Source organism: Marmota flaviventris, chromosome 10 (genome assembly GCF_047511675.1).
Source record: "Marmota flaviventris isolate mMarFla1 chromosome 10, mMarFla1.hap1, whole genome shotgun sequence".
NCBI lineage: Eukaryota > Metazoa > Chordata > Mammalia > Rodentia > Sciuridae > Marmota > Marmota flaviventris.
Window position 1 is genome coordinate 43,282,388 of NC_092507.1, and position 13,600 is coordinate 43,295,987.

The 13,600-nt window shown below is 50.4% G+C and overlaps 1 protein-coding gene across 4 annotated transcripts in view; it reads left to right on the forward strand.

Annotated features, from left to right (window-relative positions):
* The first annotated feature begins 7,944 nt into the window (after positions 1-7,944).
* Positions 7,945-13,600, forward strand: part of Acot11 (acyl-CoA thioesterase 11) — a 45,496-nt gene continuing 39,840 nt past the window's right edge. Inside the window, exon 1 of one of the 4 annotated variants that reach the window (XM_071617871.1) lies at positions 7,945-8,139. In XM_071617871.1, coding sequence (XP_071473972.1) covers positions 8,107-8,139 — 33 coding nt within the window. In that variant the 5' untranslated portion in view covers positions 7,945-8,106. Of the gene's footprint in view, positions 8,140-8,409; positions 8,551-13,454; positions 13,478-13,600 lie in introns of those variants that run through there. The other 3 variants (XM_071617872.1, XM_071617873.1, XM_071617874.1) reach the window with 3 other exon arrangements.

Consider the following 13,600-nt stretch of genomic DNA (forward strand, 5'->3'; position numbering starts at 1 on the left):
ATGGCTGTATTGGGAAGGTAAAGTGAGACCCAGCGTCTCAGCCCTGCCTTTGGGGGATTCATATGAACTTTAGTTTTAGATGAAGAATTGGGGTAGGGGCAAGAGGTAGGCAGAATTGAAGAGTTTTGGTCAAATTGTGGTCTGGTTGATCATGGTCTTTGTTGTAGTTCTGCAGAGAGAGAGGTGGCTCTGGAGAAGTCCTAGTACTTGAGGGGCATTTCAGTTACCATGGGACGACTGCTTCTGTTTAAGGGGACAGTCTCACGGGTGATTTGCCTGCAACATTTACTGTTCCTGAAAGGTTTTAGGCAACAACTGAAGACTTCTAGGTGCTACCCCAGGGGTCTGAGACAGGATGATGTGGAGGCTGACAGTCGAATGTCCTTGTGTCATAGGAAATGAGGTACCTCCAGAGAAGGGTCCAAGAAGTTCCCAGAGAGAAGGGGTAACTCAGCTCAGGATGAGCAGGGTCCTTGGCTTACATAAGAAAAAAAAAAATAATTTCAGCATGTACCAGAGGCATAGACAGGGGTTTATTTAGGAAAGTAGATACATGTTCAAGAAAGAATGTGGGCAATTTCAAGACAGAGATGAGTTTTTGTCTGGCTCTTTTTTTTTTTGGATCAAGAATTGAACCCAGGGATGCTTTACCATCAAGCTACATCTCCAGCCCTTTTATTTTTTGAGATTGTCTCAGTAAGTTGCCCAGGCTGGCTTTAAACTTGTGATCTTTCTCCTGACTTAGTCTCTGAGTTGTTGGGATTACAGGCACATAGACCACTGTGCCTGGCCTGGTGCTTCTTTGAAAAGGGAATTTGGGCCTGGTTCAGTAGTGTTCACCTGTAATCCCATGTTCTCAGGAGGTTGAGGCAGGAGGATTGAAAATTCATAGCTAGCCTGGGCCACATAGTGAGAGTTTGTCTCAAAATAAAAAGGGCTAGGGATGTAGCTCAGTGGTATAGCACCCCTGGGTACAATCCCAGCACCACAAAAAAGTAAACAAAATAAATAAGTTCAGCCAAGTGTCGTGGCGCACACCTGTAACCCAATCGGCTTGGGAGGCTGAGGCAGGAGGATCACGAGTTCAAAGCCAGCCTCAGCAACTGTGAGGCACTAAGTAACTCAGTGAGACCCTGTCTCTAAATAAAATACAAAAAAGCGCTGGGGATGTGGCTCAGTGGTCGAGTCCCCCTGAGTACAATTCCTGGTATAAAAAAAAAAAAGTAAATCAATAAAGAGAGGCAACTTGGAGAGGGATGTGTGTGAGAAAGTATGTAGGGATGATATCAGTCTAGTGATCACAAGGCAGTTTATGGTGGTCAGGTCAATCTCGGATCTTTAGGCTAACGTGCTCTTTCTTCATTATATAATCAATATATGGTGGTGGAAATCTCCCTAAATTATAGGTTTTTCAAAATATGGCAATTCTCTTAATCTATTTACTTTGAGGGTTAATTACAGTGCTCAAGGTAATTATCATAAGTGAATAGATTTCCCAGGAATTTGGAAGTGACTACCTTAGGAGAGAGACTGGTTTTGGGAATGACAGGCCTGGAAGTGTATGAGGAACTTCTGAATCAAAATTTCATTTCCTTGTCCTTCTTTCTTTCTGTCCCCTATTTCCTCCTCCTCCTCCTCCTATTCCTCCTCCTCCTCCTCCTCCTCCCCACCCCCCACTGTTACTGGGAATTTAACCCAGAGGCACTTTACCTCTGAGCTTCATCCCCAATCCTTTTTTTATTTTGAAGCAGGGTCTCACTAAATTGCTGAGGCTCTCCTGGAACTTGCAATCCTCCTGCCTCAGCCTCCTGAGTCACTGGTCTTATAGACTTGTGCCACCTCATCTGGCTTTTTTCTATTTTTTATTTTTTGTATTCTACCTCATTTGCAAATCTTGGCTAAGTCTGAAAGGGAATGAGATGGGTCAAAGGTAAAGTTAGAGCTAATAAAACTGAGTTACCAGTTTTTAGATGAACACCCCTTGGATGATTAACATACCTATGTGTGGAGCTGAGTAGGTCACAGCATTTAAGATAATAAAGGAGATAGACACAAAATGAAGGCAGAGATGCCAAGCAGTATTCTGCTTTCAGTTACCCATAAGACATCTGCAGGTGTAGGCAAAGTCACTGCTTTTAGCAAAAGTAGTGTCTCTGAGTCCATTATCCTAGGAGCATATCCTATATCAGATAGTTCATATCATATATAATACAACATACAGACATAGGGTTGGAGAGATGCCTACATCTCTCAGCTCTAGCCTGACTGGAAGCACATGTCCCCAGATGTCAACAGTGGTTCGCTCTGGGTGAAGAGATCCTGGGTGGCATTGATTATCTTTGCACTGTTTGGAACCATCCATTTTTGTCCCTTTTTTTCCCTCTCAATACCCATAAGGGCAAGGACAGTATGTCCTACTCAGAACCTCATCCCAGCACAGGGCTGGGCCCATAGAAAGCGTTCTATAAAGGTGAGGTCGGTTAGCAGATAGTCCTGTTGAAGACTATAAGGGGTTGGCTTAGCGATAACGGAGGCAATTTTCCCGCCCCAGCGCCAGCTGCACTCGGCCTGGACCTGGTGCCAGCATTTCCGCCCCCGTCCAGTGCCCGGGAACTGACGCCTTGGGTGGGCTGGAGAGCCTGGCGCCGGCCAGGGGGCCTGGACTTTTGTGATCTGCTGGCCCAGCAGCCCGGGGCCGCCCCACCCGCTCCTGGCAGGGGAGGGACCGAGCCTTCTTGTCCAGGAACTCGCCCCGACTGCTCCCTCCTTCGCCCCTGCCTGGCGCCGCTTCCGCGCCTCCCTCCAGCCTCCGCGGTCAGCCTCTGCTCTGGCACCTCCGACGCTCCCCCAACTTCTGCCCAGCAAGCAAGACCGTGGCTCCGGAGTGTCCCAGCACTTGGGTAAGCTCCCCTCCACTCGCCAGCCCATCCCCCACGCCCCCGGAAGGGCCATGTCCCTCCCTCCAGGCTCCTCCTCCCCGCAGGTCTCTCTGGAGGCAGGTGAACCTCTTTCCCGAACTGGCCTCCGGACGGCCAGGTGGTGCCGGATGACCTCTTGCTTGGGCATGCTGTGGCCTGAAGCATCCCGGGATGGGAAGCTGGGGTGGGCGGGCCTCTCGCTAGGACGCGGGAGGACTTCAGAGGCTGCCTGGGGAGGACTTGGGGACCTGAGATTCCGAATCCAGAGGGTGCAGCCAGTGCTGACTCACTTGGGGACATGCTGGGCCCGGGAGGACAGCCCTCTTGCTAAACAGTTCCTGTGCAAGGAAGTCGGGCCCAGTAGGGGATTCCAGCTGGTGAGACCCCAGAGGTAGGATGGAGTGCGGGGCTGGTGACACTCGCTCCTCCATCCTGGATCTGCCTTCATCATCTGCTGACCGTGCCGTTCTCCATCCGCACCTTGCTGTCTTCTCTTCCTGGACCATTTAGCCTGCTTCTCACTGCTCTACTTGTCCTTGCTTCTTCTCCACAAAGGGCTGGGCATCCGAGGGGCATGGCTTTGAACCACCTCCACTTCCTCTTCCCCTGGTATCACTACCCCCTTCCTCCACCTCTTCCTCCTTCTTGGGCCCCTGCCCACCCCTTCATTCATCCCACAGCTTCCTGTGTTCTGCCATGCCCGAGGGGGCCCCTAAGAAGCAACTGGAGTTTTCAGCCTGGGGAACAGGAGGGGACTGAGGCCTTCATTGGATCATGTGTTCATGCATGCATGTGCTTCCACTTGCTCACACAGCCCGTGTTCTTTCCCATTCACTCATTCATTCATTCTGGGGACACTTATTGAACATCTACTATGTTTAAGGCTCTGAGTGAGCCAGAGGTGGTGGTGCATCCTGTAATCCCAATAGCTCAGTAGGCTGAGGCAGGAGGATTGTGAGTTCAAAGCCAGCCTTCACAACTTAGCATGGCCCTAAGCAACTCGGCAAGACTCTGTCTCTAAAATATGAATAATATATGGAAATAAAATATAAATAAAATGTGAAAAAGAGCTGGGGAAGTGGCTCAATGGTTAAGTGTCCTTTTGGGTTCAGTCCCCTATATCGCCCCAAATAAGACTGAGTGTTCACGGGTGTGTGTGGGTGTGTGAGTATGTGGGTGGGTGAGGATACTCTGTGTTCCATCTCTGCTGCTAGCTTGCTTAAGGTCAAAAAGAGGATATTAGCACCAATTTTCTGAATTTAAGAGAAGAAGCATTGTGAGATATAAAGGGCTATAAAGTGTGTGTGCTGTGCGTGCCACTTAGGATGGGAAAGGAAGGCTTCCTGGAGGTGGTGGCATTTCAGTTGTGCCTGAGTGGTAAGATCTGGATGTAGACTCTTCATTACTCTTGGACCATGGGGTGGAGGCAACGTGAGAGGATTAGAAGAAAGCCTGAACAGGGAGGCCTCGCATGGGACCAGACATGTGCTCCCATGTCTCGGCTGGCTGTCTCAGGCCCCTGAGTGGCTGTTAAACTCTCTAATTGTCTAGGCAGCCTTGAGGGAGTTCACCCTTAATCCAGGGGGTATACAAGTGGAGACTGGGCTCCTAGGAATGGGCATGGAGCTGTAGGTTCTGGGCCACGGAGGGTACTGAAAAGTGGAAGTTGGAGTGGATGATGTTGGAGGTCCTCCTGCCCAGGGAATCTGTAGTCCTCTATGGAAGGCTAATGGCCCAACAGAAGGAATTTCTCGGGGTTTGGTTATTTATTCTCTCATTCATTTCCTCACTCACTCTTATACCTATTCATTCATTCAATTAATCTATCCATTCATCTATCGCTTTGTAATATCAGGGCCTGTACTGGGGACTCAAATGACACCGATGAGGTCCCTGTGCTTGTGAGTCAAATGGGAAAGACGGACCCAGGCCTGACAGTGACAACTCAGTGGCACTGTGATTTGTCACTGGGTGGGGAGAAAGGGTATGGACCTGCAAAATGAATGTAGACATTTGTGCTCCATCTAGGAAGGCCCAACTGTGGGGTCAGAGAAGAAGGATGCAGTGTGGGAAAAGGGATGCTTGGAGGAGAAAATACTCTGGGCTCACAGAGCTTCCAGAGCAGGCTTTCTGCAGACAAGGAATGTCCCAGAGGCTCACTGGAAGACTGGGCCTTTGGGCTGAGGACATCACAAGCTCTTTCCACATTAAAAACAAACCTGTTGCTGGGCATAGTGATGCACACTTGTAATCCTAGCAACTTGGGAGGCTGAGGCAGGAGGATCCAGAGTTTAAAACCAGCCTCAGCAGGGTAAGGCCCTAAGAAACTCAGTGAGACCCTGTCTCTAAATAAAAATACAAAATAGGGCTGGGGATGTGGCTCAGTGGTCAAGTGCCCCTGCATTCAATCCCTGGTATCCATCAAACCAAAACAAATACAAAAACAAACCTGTCATAATCCCCGGTAACAAACAAACAAATAAACAAAAACAAACCTGCCATGTCATCAGCTCAAGAGTCTGAGGCAGGAGAATCACAAGTTCAAAGCCAGCCTCAGCAACTCAGAGAGGCTATAAGCAACTCAAGTGAGATCCTATCTCAAAATAAAATAAAATGTAAAAAAGGGCTGGGTATATGACTCAGTGGTTAAGTACTCCTGGATTCAATTCCTGGCCCCAAAATAAATAAATAAATAAATAAACAAACAAACAAATAAATAAAATCTGGGCTTCATTCTCTCCAGTGGTAACGTGGGAGGACTGACTTAGGTCCCTGGTTCTCAAAGTGAGGTTCCTGGTGATCAGCATGAGCATCACTGGGGGGATTATTTCAGTTCTTGGGCCCTTCTTTGGCCCTGTTGAACCAAAAACTCTGGATATGGGCCCAGCAATCTGTTTTAACAAGCCTTCCAGGTGGTCCTGACTCAGGCTGAAGTCAGGCTTCTCTGGACTATGTATGATTCATGCACATGTTTCATGCCTCCTGTATTTGGGGCCCTGGTCTGGGTGCTGGTGGGCAGGGAGAACAGAGATGAGTAAGATGTGGTTTCAGCCCTCAGGGGGCTGCCGGGTGAGTTGGAAAGGGGATGCAGATACCCATGGGAATATTCTCTACAGGAACGGACGGTTCAGAGCTGCTGAGGCGATGAGACAGGAGCTAATTCTTTAATAAAATAACATGGGAAAGAGGAGACCTTTGTGAGCTGGATGGGTCTCTGCAGAAAGATCTAGCTCTCCATTGCTTGTTTCTGGAAGTCCTCTTATAAGTCTAACCGAAGCCTTTTACCTTATACCTTGTTGTGGGGTTGTGCAGACAGGGCTTTGGACTTGAGGTCAGGAGTGGTCAGGAGTGGTGATTCTAGACAATGTCCTCACTTTGGGTGGCTCCCTGTCCATCCTTGGGCCTCAATTTGTCCATTTCTAAGATAGGGTCGCTGGGCTAAATCCAGTGAGGCCGAGACATGGTGTTCCTTTGGAGAGAGGGTGGCTGGGGTCCAGAAGCTCTCTGGGTTTCCATTCCTTCCTTTATATAGTTGAGGGCCCTGAAAATTGCCCTGGCTGCCTGCCTATCAAGTTAGCTCAGGGACTGAGTGAGATGAGCTGTCCCTCTTGGGGCTTGTTTCTTTCCCAGTCCAGGCAGGTTGCATGAGACCTCTTCAACTCATGCGGCCCTCATCATGTTGGGTGTGTTCATCATTCCCAGAGGCACCTGGCATCAGAGGCCCTGCAAGATGAGGCTCCTCAGAGCCCTGCATCTTCTTCTGTTCCTGTTAGCCCGTCCACCTCACTCCTCTTCTCAGTCTATCCAGAGCCATTCAAACTTCAGGCCAGCTCTGGCACTGCCAGGAAGCAACCTGGATTTTCCCAGTTTTCAGTGCCGGTGCTATCTGTGGGCCATCTTGCTGTTTTTAAGGTCTTGCTGATTTTAATTTCTCATTTGTAGACACAGAAATGCTGACAGATACAAGCTCTTTGAGGGCAAGGCCTGAGCTCACAGGGAAGGACATTATAGTCCTTGATTCCCAGAGCAGGGAGGCCTAGAGAGGAGGGGACTTGCCTGGAGTCACACAGCACATTAGTGAAAGAACCAGACCCTGAATCCAGGTCTCATAAACATGCCCAGAAGAGACAGTATTGAGCTTATAGTGAATGAACTAGAAGCATGAGGGCCAGAGGAGAGGGCAGAGGGCTGGGAGCTGGCCTGATCGGTTTGCAGGTGCTTTGTAGTTATTGGCTGTACCACCTGGGGCACCTTCCTGTTGGGTGCCTGGCTCACAACAGGGGCCTGGTTGTTATGGGGTGATTGTTATCTCCCCCATCCACTTGTCTTCCGCAGCTCTCTTGCCTGGATCCCTTCCCCCACCCTTTTATTTTCTACCTTCCAGGCTCTTTACTGTCCCAACTTCAACTTGAGTGTCAAGGTCTCCTGGTCAAGCTTCTTGCAGGAGTCAGGGGGAGAAGGGGAAAATCCTGGTGGTGACTACAGGGGGCTGAATCCTGCATGGCCATCAGGTGGAATTTGGCAGGTGCCACTTTTAGAAGAATCTCACTGCCCATGTTAAAGAAGTGAGTGGTGCGCCCTGCCTCTGGCCAGCAGCTGCTGGGCTTGACAGCCTGGATGGGTGGAGCAGGCAAGCGGCTCTCTCCAGGGTGAAGAGTCCTAGCAGGTGGGTCCGCTGTCTCTGCAAGGTGGCTGGCAGCGCCCTGGCCTCCCGCTATGCTGCAGCCTGACCCCTTGTGGACGGATGGAAATCTGGACCTGGAGCTGAATCTCCGGCCCCTGGGGACCATCCTGGAGCCTAGGGTCCCCGTGGGGAGGATGACGGAGCCGGCATGGGGGCTGGAAATGGGGGTGATTGGAGTTTGGCTGGGGTTGGAAGCCGAGTGAGCTTCCGGCTGGGTGTCCAGTAGGTGGGGACTGGCTCCCGAAGCGGCGGTGCCCAGTTGGCCGCCCCTGAGAACCCTTCTGGGCAGGGGTTCCAGGAGGAGGGGGGGCAGGAGCGGCTGCGGAGAGGCCGGGAGGCGGCTAGAAGCTCTGGCTGCGGAGGGCGGGAGCTCGGGAGGAGGAGCCCGAGGCCGCTGGCTGCATTTGGAGCCCCAGCCGGAGCCGGCTGTGGCTCAGGTGACCTGAGGCTGTCTCTGGGAGCGCGCTGATCCCCACCGCCTGGTCCACACTGCTAGAGGCCGCAATGATCCAGAATGTCGGCAATCACCTGAGAAGGGTATGACCAGTGGGCTGGGGCGCGGGAGGCTGGGGACCCAGAAAGATTAACGTTTGCTTTGGAAGTCAGAAGTTCTGCTGCTTCTTTTTTTTCACTTTCCACGGACCATTTTCTAGCTCTCTTTGGAAAGAAATTGCAGAAGCCCGGGGCTGTTTAATTATAAGCAGCAATTTCCAAACAAGCCCTAGGGACCACTAGATCCCCAAGGGCTGGCTGTTTGACTGGAATCACTCGAAGAGAGTTCTGGAATTCTTGTGGGGTTGTGCATTTCTGCAGGCGCAGTTGTGTGTGTGTTTCTGCTGGCCATCTGAGCTGGCTCTGTGGTGTTCCAGCTCCCCGCTCAAAGCCCTTTGAGCGATGGAAGTTACAGGATGAAGGTGTGTACAACCTCTAATGACGGAGCGTGACCGGGTAAGGACGGGAGAGCAGTCGCAGGACCATGTGAGGGAAAGGCCATGTGGAAAAGTGTTCCTTGAGGTGACCTTGAAGAGCACTTTCCCCTAGAACCTCCTAACAGGGACTTTGGAGCTGAAATTTCATGTTGAGGCCCCAGGCAGACTCAAGTGCCTCTCAGTGTCTGGCAGGGATCTTTGACCTGGTGCATGGAGAAGAGCTCAGGACAGACTGGCAGAGCTTTGCTGGGTGTACAGTGGCTGTCTATTGGGGACATTTTCAGCAAAAAAACTTTTAAAAAGGGACCGGAGCGAATAAAGAAATATCTTATTTGTCCCCCACCTCCACCTGCACAGCCACCTTTCAACTTGGTCTCCTGCCCCTCCCAGTGCACCTGTCTTCCCACAGCCAACCCCCTTCACACTGATTACCTGACGCTGGGGATCTTGGTGACCTGGCTTGTCCATGCCTCCCTCGAATCCCCCCATCCTGCCCCTCTGCATTCTCAGCAGCAGCCCACTGTCCTGCTTTCCATGGTCTTAGTGTCTCCGTGGTCTCTCTTTCAGGCTGGTGTCCATGCTGTGCCTTCTCCCAGTCACCCCAGCCTTCCTGTGCCTCCCCTAAGCTGCCTCTGTGGCAAGTTCCTCCTGAGCCATCAGATTTAGCTCAGATGCTGCCTCCTCTGGAAAGCCCTCCCAGATTTCTCACATCACTGTGCACCGCTATGTGAGCTCCTTCTCATACTGGAATGTGTGCTTGACTCGCGCGTCCACCTCTCGCACAAGCCAGTGAGCTCCATGCAGCTGCTCCTGGTGAACCCAGCACAGAGCTGGGCCTGGCCAGAGTCCAGGGAATGATTAGTGAATGAATGAGAACAGGCGACTTCTCAGCCAGGGCAGGTAGGATCTGGACAGCAGGGCCCAGGGGGCAGAGAGAGGGTCTTCCAGGTGGGTGGGCTGCCTGTGTCTTTTCTTGGTCCCTGTCATATTTAACCCTTCAGGACTATTTTCCCATTAATCCTCATCTGTAACTGGGGACAAGCGGGTGGGTAAGAGTAGTGTCATTTTATAGTAGCAGATCCCCATAAGTGCTGCCCACGCCAGGCACCAAGCCAAAGTCAGGCACATGTTACTTCAATCAGTTCTCTGAGGGAGGTACACTCACCACCCCCAAATTGCAGATAAAGAATCTGAGGCTCTGAGAGGTGAAGTGATTTGTCCCAGATCACACTGGTAGGAAGTGGCAGAGCTGGAATTTGAATTCAGTGGTCCTGGCTCCATAGTTTGAGCTTTTAAGAAACCTGAGACAGGGCTGGGGATGTGGCTCAAGTGGTAGTGTGCTCACCTAGCATGCGTGAGGCACTGGGTTCAATTCTCAGCACCACATAAAAATAAAATAAAGATATTGTGTCCACCTAAAACTAAAAAATAAATACTAAAAAAGAAAGAAAGAAAGAAAGAAACCTGAGACAGAGTTGGGCATGGTGGTGCACTCTTGTAATCCCAGTTCAAAGCCAGCCTTAGCAATCTATTGAGGCTCTGAGCCACTTAGCAAGACCCTGTCTTAAAATAAAAAATAAAATATAAAGGATTGAGGATGTATCTCAGTGGTTAAGTGCCTCTGAGTCCAATGCCTGGTACAAAAAAAAAAAAAAAAAAAAAAAGGAGAAACCTGAGACAGCCAGTTGAAGGTCTAGAAATGACATTCAACCCACATGTCCTGAGCCCATCCGCCATTTGGTTCCCCGTACTACCTCCATTGATTCTTGGAATGGAGCAGGGTGTAGATGTGGAAATTTGGCTCATGAGAACACAAGGGACCTCACATCAGCTAAAAGCACTGTGACCTTGATTGCTACCTTTGAACTTGTGCCTGATTGACAGAGATTCTTGGATTTCCCTTGCCTCTTCCCTTAGCTCTTCTTGAATTCGGGAGATTTGGGAGGGATGTTTTCTGGTTTGGTATCAAAGCTGTTTTTAATGAAAAGCAAGCAAACCCAAAAACCCCACCAAACTATTTTCACTAGGTACGAAGAAGCCAGATTAAACTGGGAACAGAAGTAAGGGGTTGTTTCACAAGTCCCACTTTGCATGGTTTGGGGACAATTTCCAGTACCCTAAGGCACTGCAGACAGAGTGAGTGTTGAAGTCTGGTAATTCTGGCTCCTACTCATGACTGGGTACCAAGCAAACACTTGGTGTATATAAGTGACTGAGTGAGTGACTGAAGCTGTGAGTGCCACCAAGCCTGGTGGCAGGCAGGGTGCTGTGTGTGGATCTGGGGATGCTGGAAAGTTCTTCCTGTCCTGTCTCATAAATGTCTCTTCTTTCCCCATCCAAGATGTCAGTCTGTACTGAGAACTGAGTCTTGCACTCCTGGCGGTCAAGGGACCACAGGCACCCTAGTAAAAGGCTGGCCAGACTCTTGAGAGGCCTGGGAACCTATATCCAGTCTCAGGTCTGGCCTGGGCCAGGTCAGTTCCCTGTACAACCTTTTTACTCCAGAAATGGTGACAGAGATATTTGACCCAGTTCTCCCCAAAACAGCTGGGGGCATCTGTGCTTGTGTTCATAGACCTATATGCTGGCTATACCTCTAGCATGATTGTGCTACCTCACTATGAACCTGAGGGCAGCTGGAGGAACTTCTATCCCAACTCATCCTACCCAGCCTTGTTAGGGGTCTGGCCCTTGTTAGGGGTCTGGTGGGGAGGTTTAGGACATGGCATTTGGATTAGAATCTTAGGTTCACTCCATATTCACTGTGTGACCTGGGCCAGGTGTTCCTCTGTCTGGGTCTCAGCATGTTGGGTGATCATAGAGGTCCCCTAACCCTGACATCTGGAAACCTGAACATTTGTGACAGATCTGTGTATCACCTTGAGGGTGGTCTTGACAGAGAAAGGCAGGGGCTGGTCTCCCTGGAGGAGAAGGAGGAGGAGTGGTGGAGAAGTAGAGACCTGTAGACATAGAATGATGTGCCTGTCACATAGCAAGGGTTCAGAAATGACTAAATGAAGTCATGACCACGGAAGTGGGCTGAGGTGATCCCAGAGGAAGAGGTGAGACTTGAACAATCATTATCAATCTCTTCAGGAGCGGTGTGTGAAATCCAGTCTGGTCATGGGCAGATGCCCTTAGTGTTCTTAATCTGTCTGGAGGACTCTTCCTATCCTTCAAAGTCCAGCCATCGCTTCCCATTTGAATCCCCATCCTACCTGGCCCCAGAGTAAATGAAGTCTGCTCAGGATGTGCTACCCACTTCGCTTGTTCCCTCCACAGGTACTTAACTCCGAGGATTAACTTGCGACGGGTGCTGACAGCTAATAGGGGACAGATGGTAAAATGGTAGTCAAATCAATACCAACGAAAATCTGTATTAAGTACTGTGACTAAAGAGTCATTGCCCTGTGCGAGCTATGCATCAAGCATGCAATAACTTATTTATTCCTTGTAACAACTCTGTGAAGTGGATAATGTTATTGTGTTCATATTAAAGGTGAAACTGAGACAGAGAGATTAAGTAATATCCCCCATATCACACAGCTAGTAGGTGGCATTGCAGGGCTTACCAGGCTGTCTGGAGCACTGAGATCTGAGAGGAAAGAGAGGGAGGTCAGGGGAGAGCTCTTTGAGCAGGTGACAGTTGAGCAGAGATCTAGTGGCTGAGCAAAGGCAGCTGTGGGAAGACCTGGGGAGGAGCATTCCGGGCAGAGGGAGCAGTGTTCATTTGTAGGCTCTGAGTGTGGGAGCTTGGTGTGTCTGACAGCTGAATGGAGCCCAGGTGGCTTGAAGTGGGGAGAACCAGGGGCAGAACAGCTGGAAGAGGCAGAGATGAGGCTCTGAGATGCTGCAGCTGTGCATCTGGGCCTTGTAGGTGAGGGGGTTTGGTGTGCTGTGAGCTCCTTGAGACTCTCTGGTCCCCAGGCTTAGTACAAGATGCACAGCCCCTGCAAGCTGGACTCGGGGACCCAGGGAAACAATCTTCCTGACTCCACTTCTCTGTGTGGCTAGCACTCTGATGGTCCCAACTGCCTTCCCAATGACTCCAACTCCTCATAGCAGGGAGGCAGGGATAGGATCAGCCCCCTGCACAGATGAGGTACAAAGAAGTGAGATGAGGTGCCTGGGTTCCTGAAGCTGGCCAGAGAGACTCAGGACCCACCTGCTACCTTGGGACCCTTCTCCAGGTCTTCTTTGGCAGGAAAGCATCTGGAACCTCTGTGCACCCAGTGGGTGGTTTCCATCACCCTTGGACCTACCCCATCCAGCCTCCTCTGCCCACACTTGCACACTGAAAATGTGGGCTTGGAGTCCCAGGCTGTCTGAGCTGATCCTCCCATGCATATATCAGGGTCTAGGGAAGGTTGTACCACCACCCCGGCCTGTGCCTGGGCTGGTAGTGGGACTGTGCTGGCATCTTGGAACTTTTGGAGAGCTATTCACTGCTCTGCCAGACAGCGAAAGGGTCCAGAGAGACCTGCCTACTTACTTTGCCTTTGTAGGCTCCAGTTTTTTGATCTGTGAAGCAAACTTGCCAGGTTGTTGATAGAATTAGCCATTGGAGGACTGTAGAACTTGGCATGGGATTGGCCTTGGTTAGTACTCGTTCCTTTTTTTCCCCCATCTCATCTGGACTTGAGTTTCCTCAATGGCCCAGTGGCAGGGCTGGTTGGTCTACTGAGATGGTAAGAGTTAACTTTTCTGTTGAGGACCTACTAAGTGTTAGGCATATTTAAATGTCCTAACAGCTCTGCAAGGCTGCTGGCATTCAACTGGCTTTCTTTCCCCCTCTTTTGGTATTGGGGATTGAACTCAGGGGTGCTTTACTACTAAGCTACATCCCAGCCCTTTTTATTTTTATTTTGAAACAGGGTCTCACTAAGTTGCAGAGGCTGACCTCGTATTTTTGATCCTTCCAGCTTCCTGAGTCACTGGAATTATAGGTATGCACCACCATGCCTGGCTCAACTGGCTTCTCAGATCAAGGCTCTGGCATTAAGTCACTTTGAGCTAGTTAGACAATTCGAAGTCTTGCCTGATCCTAGGCTCCAGCTGGGCGGGGATCC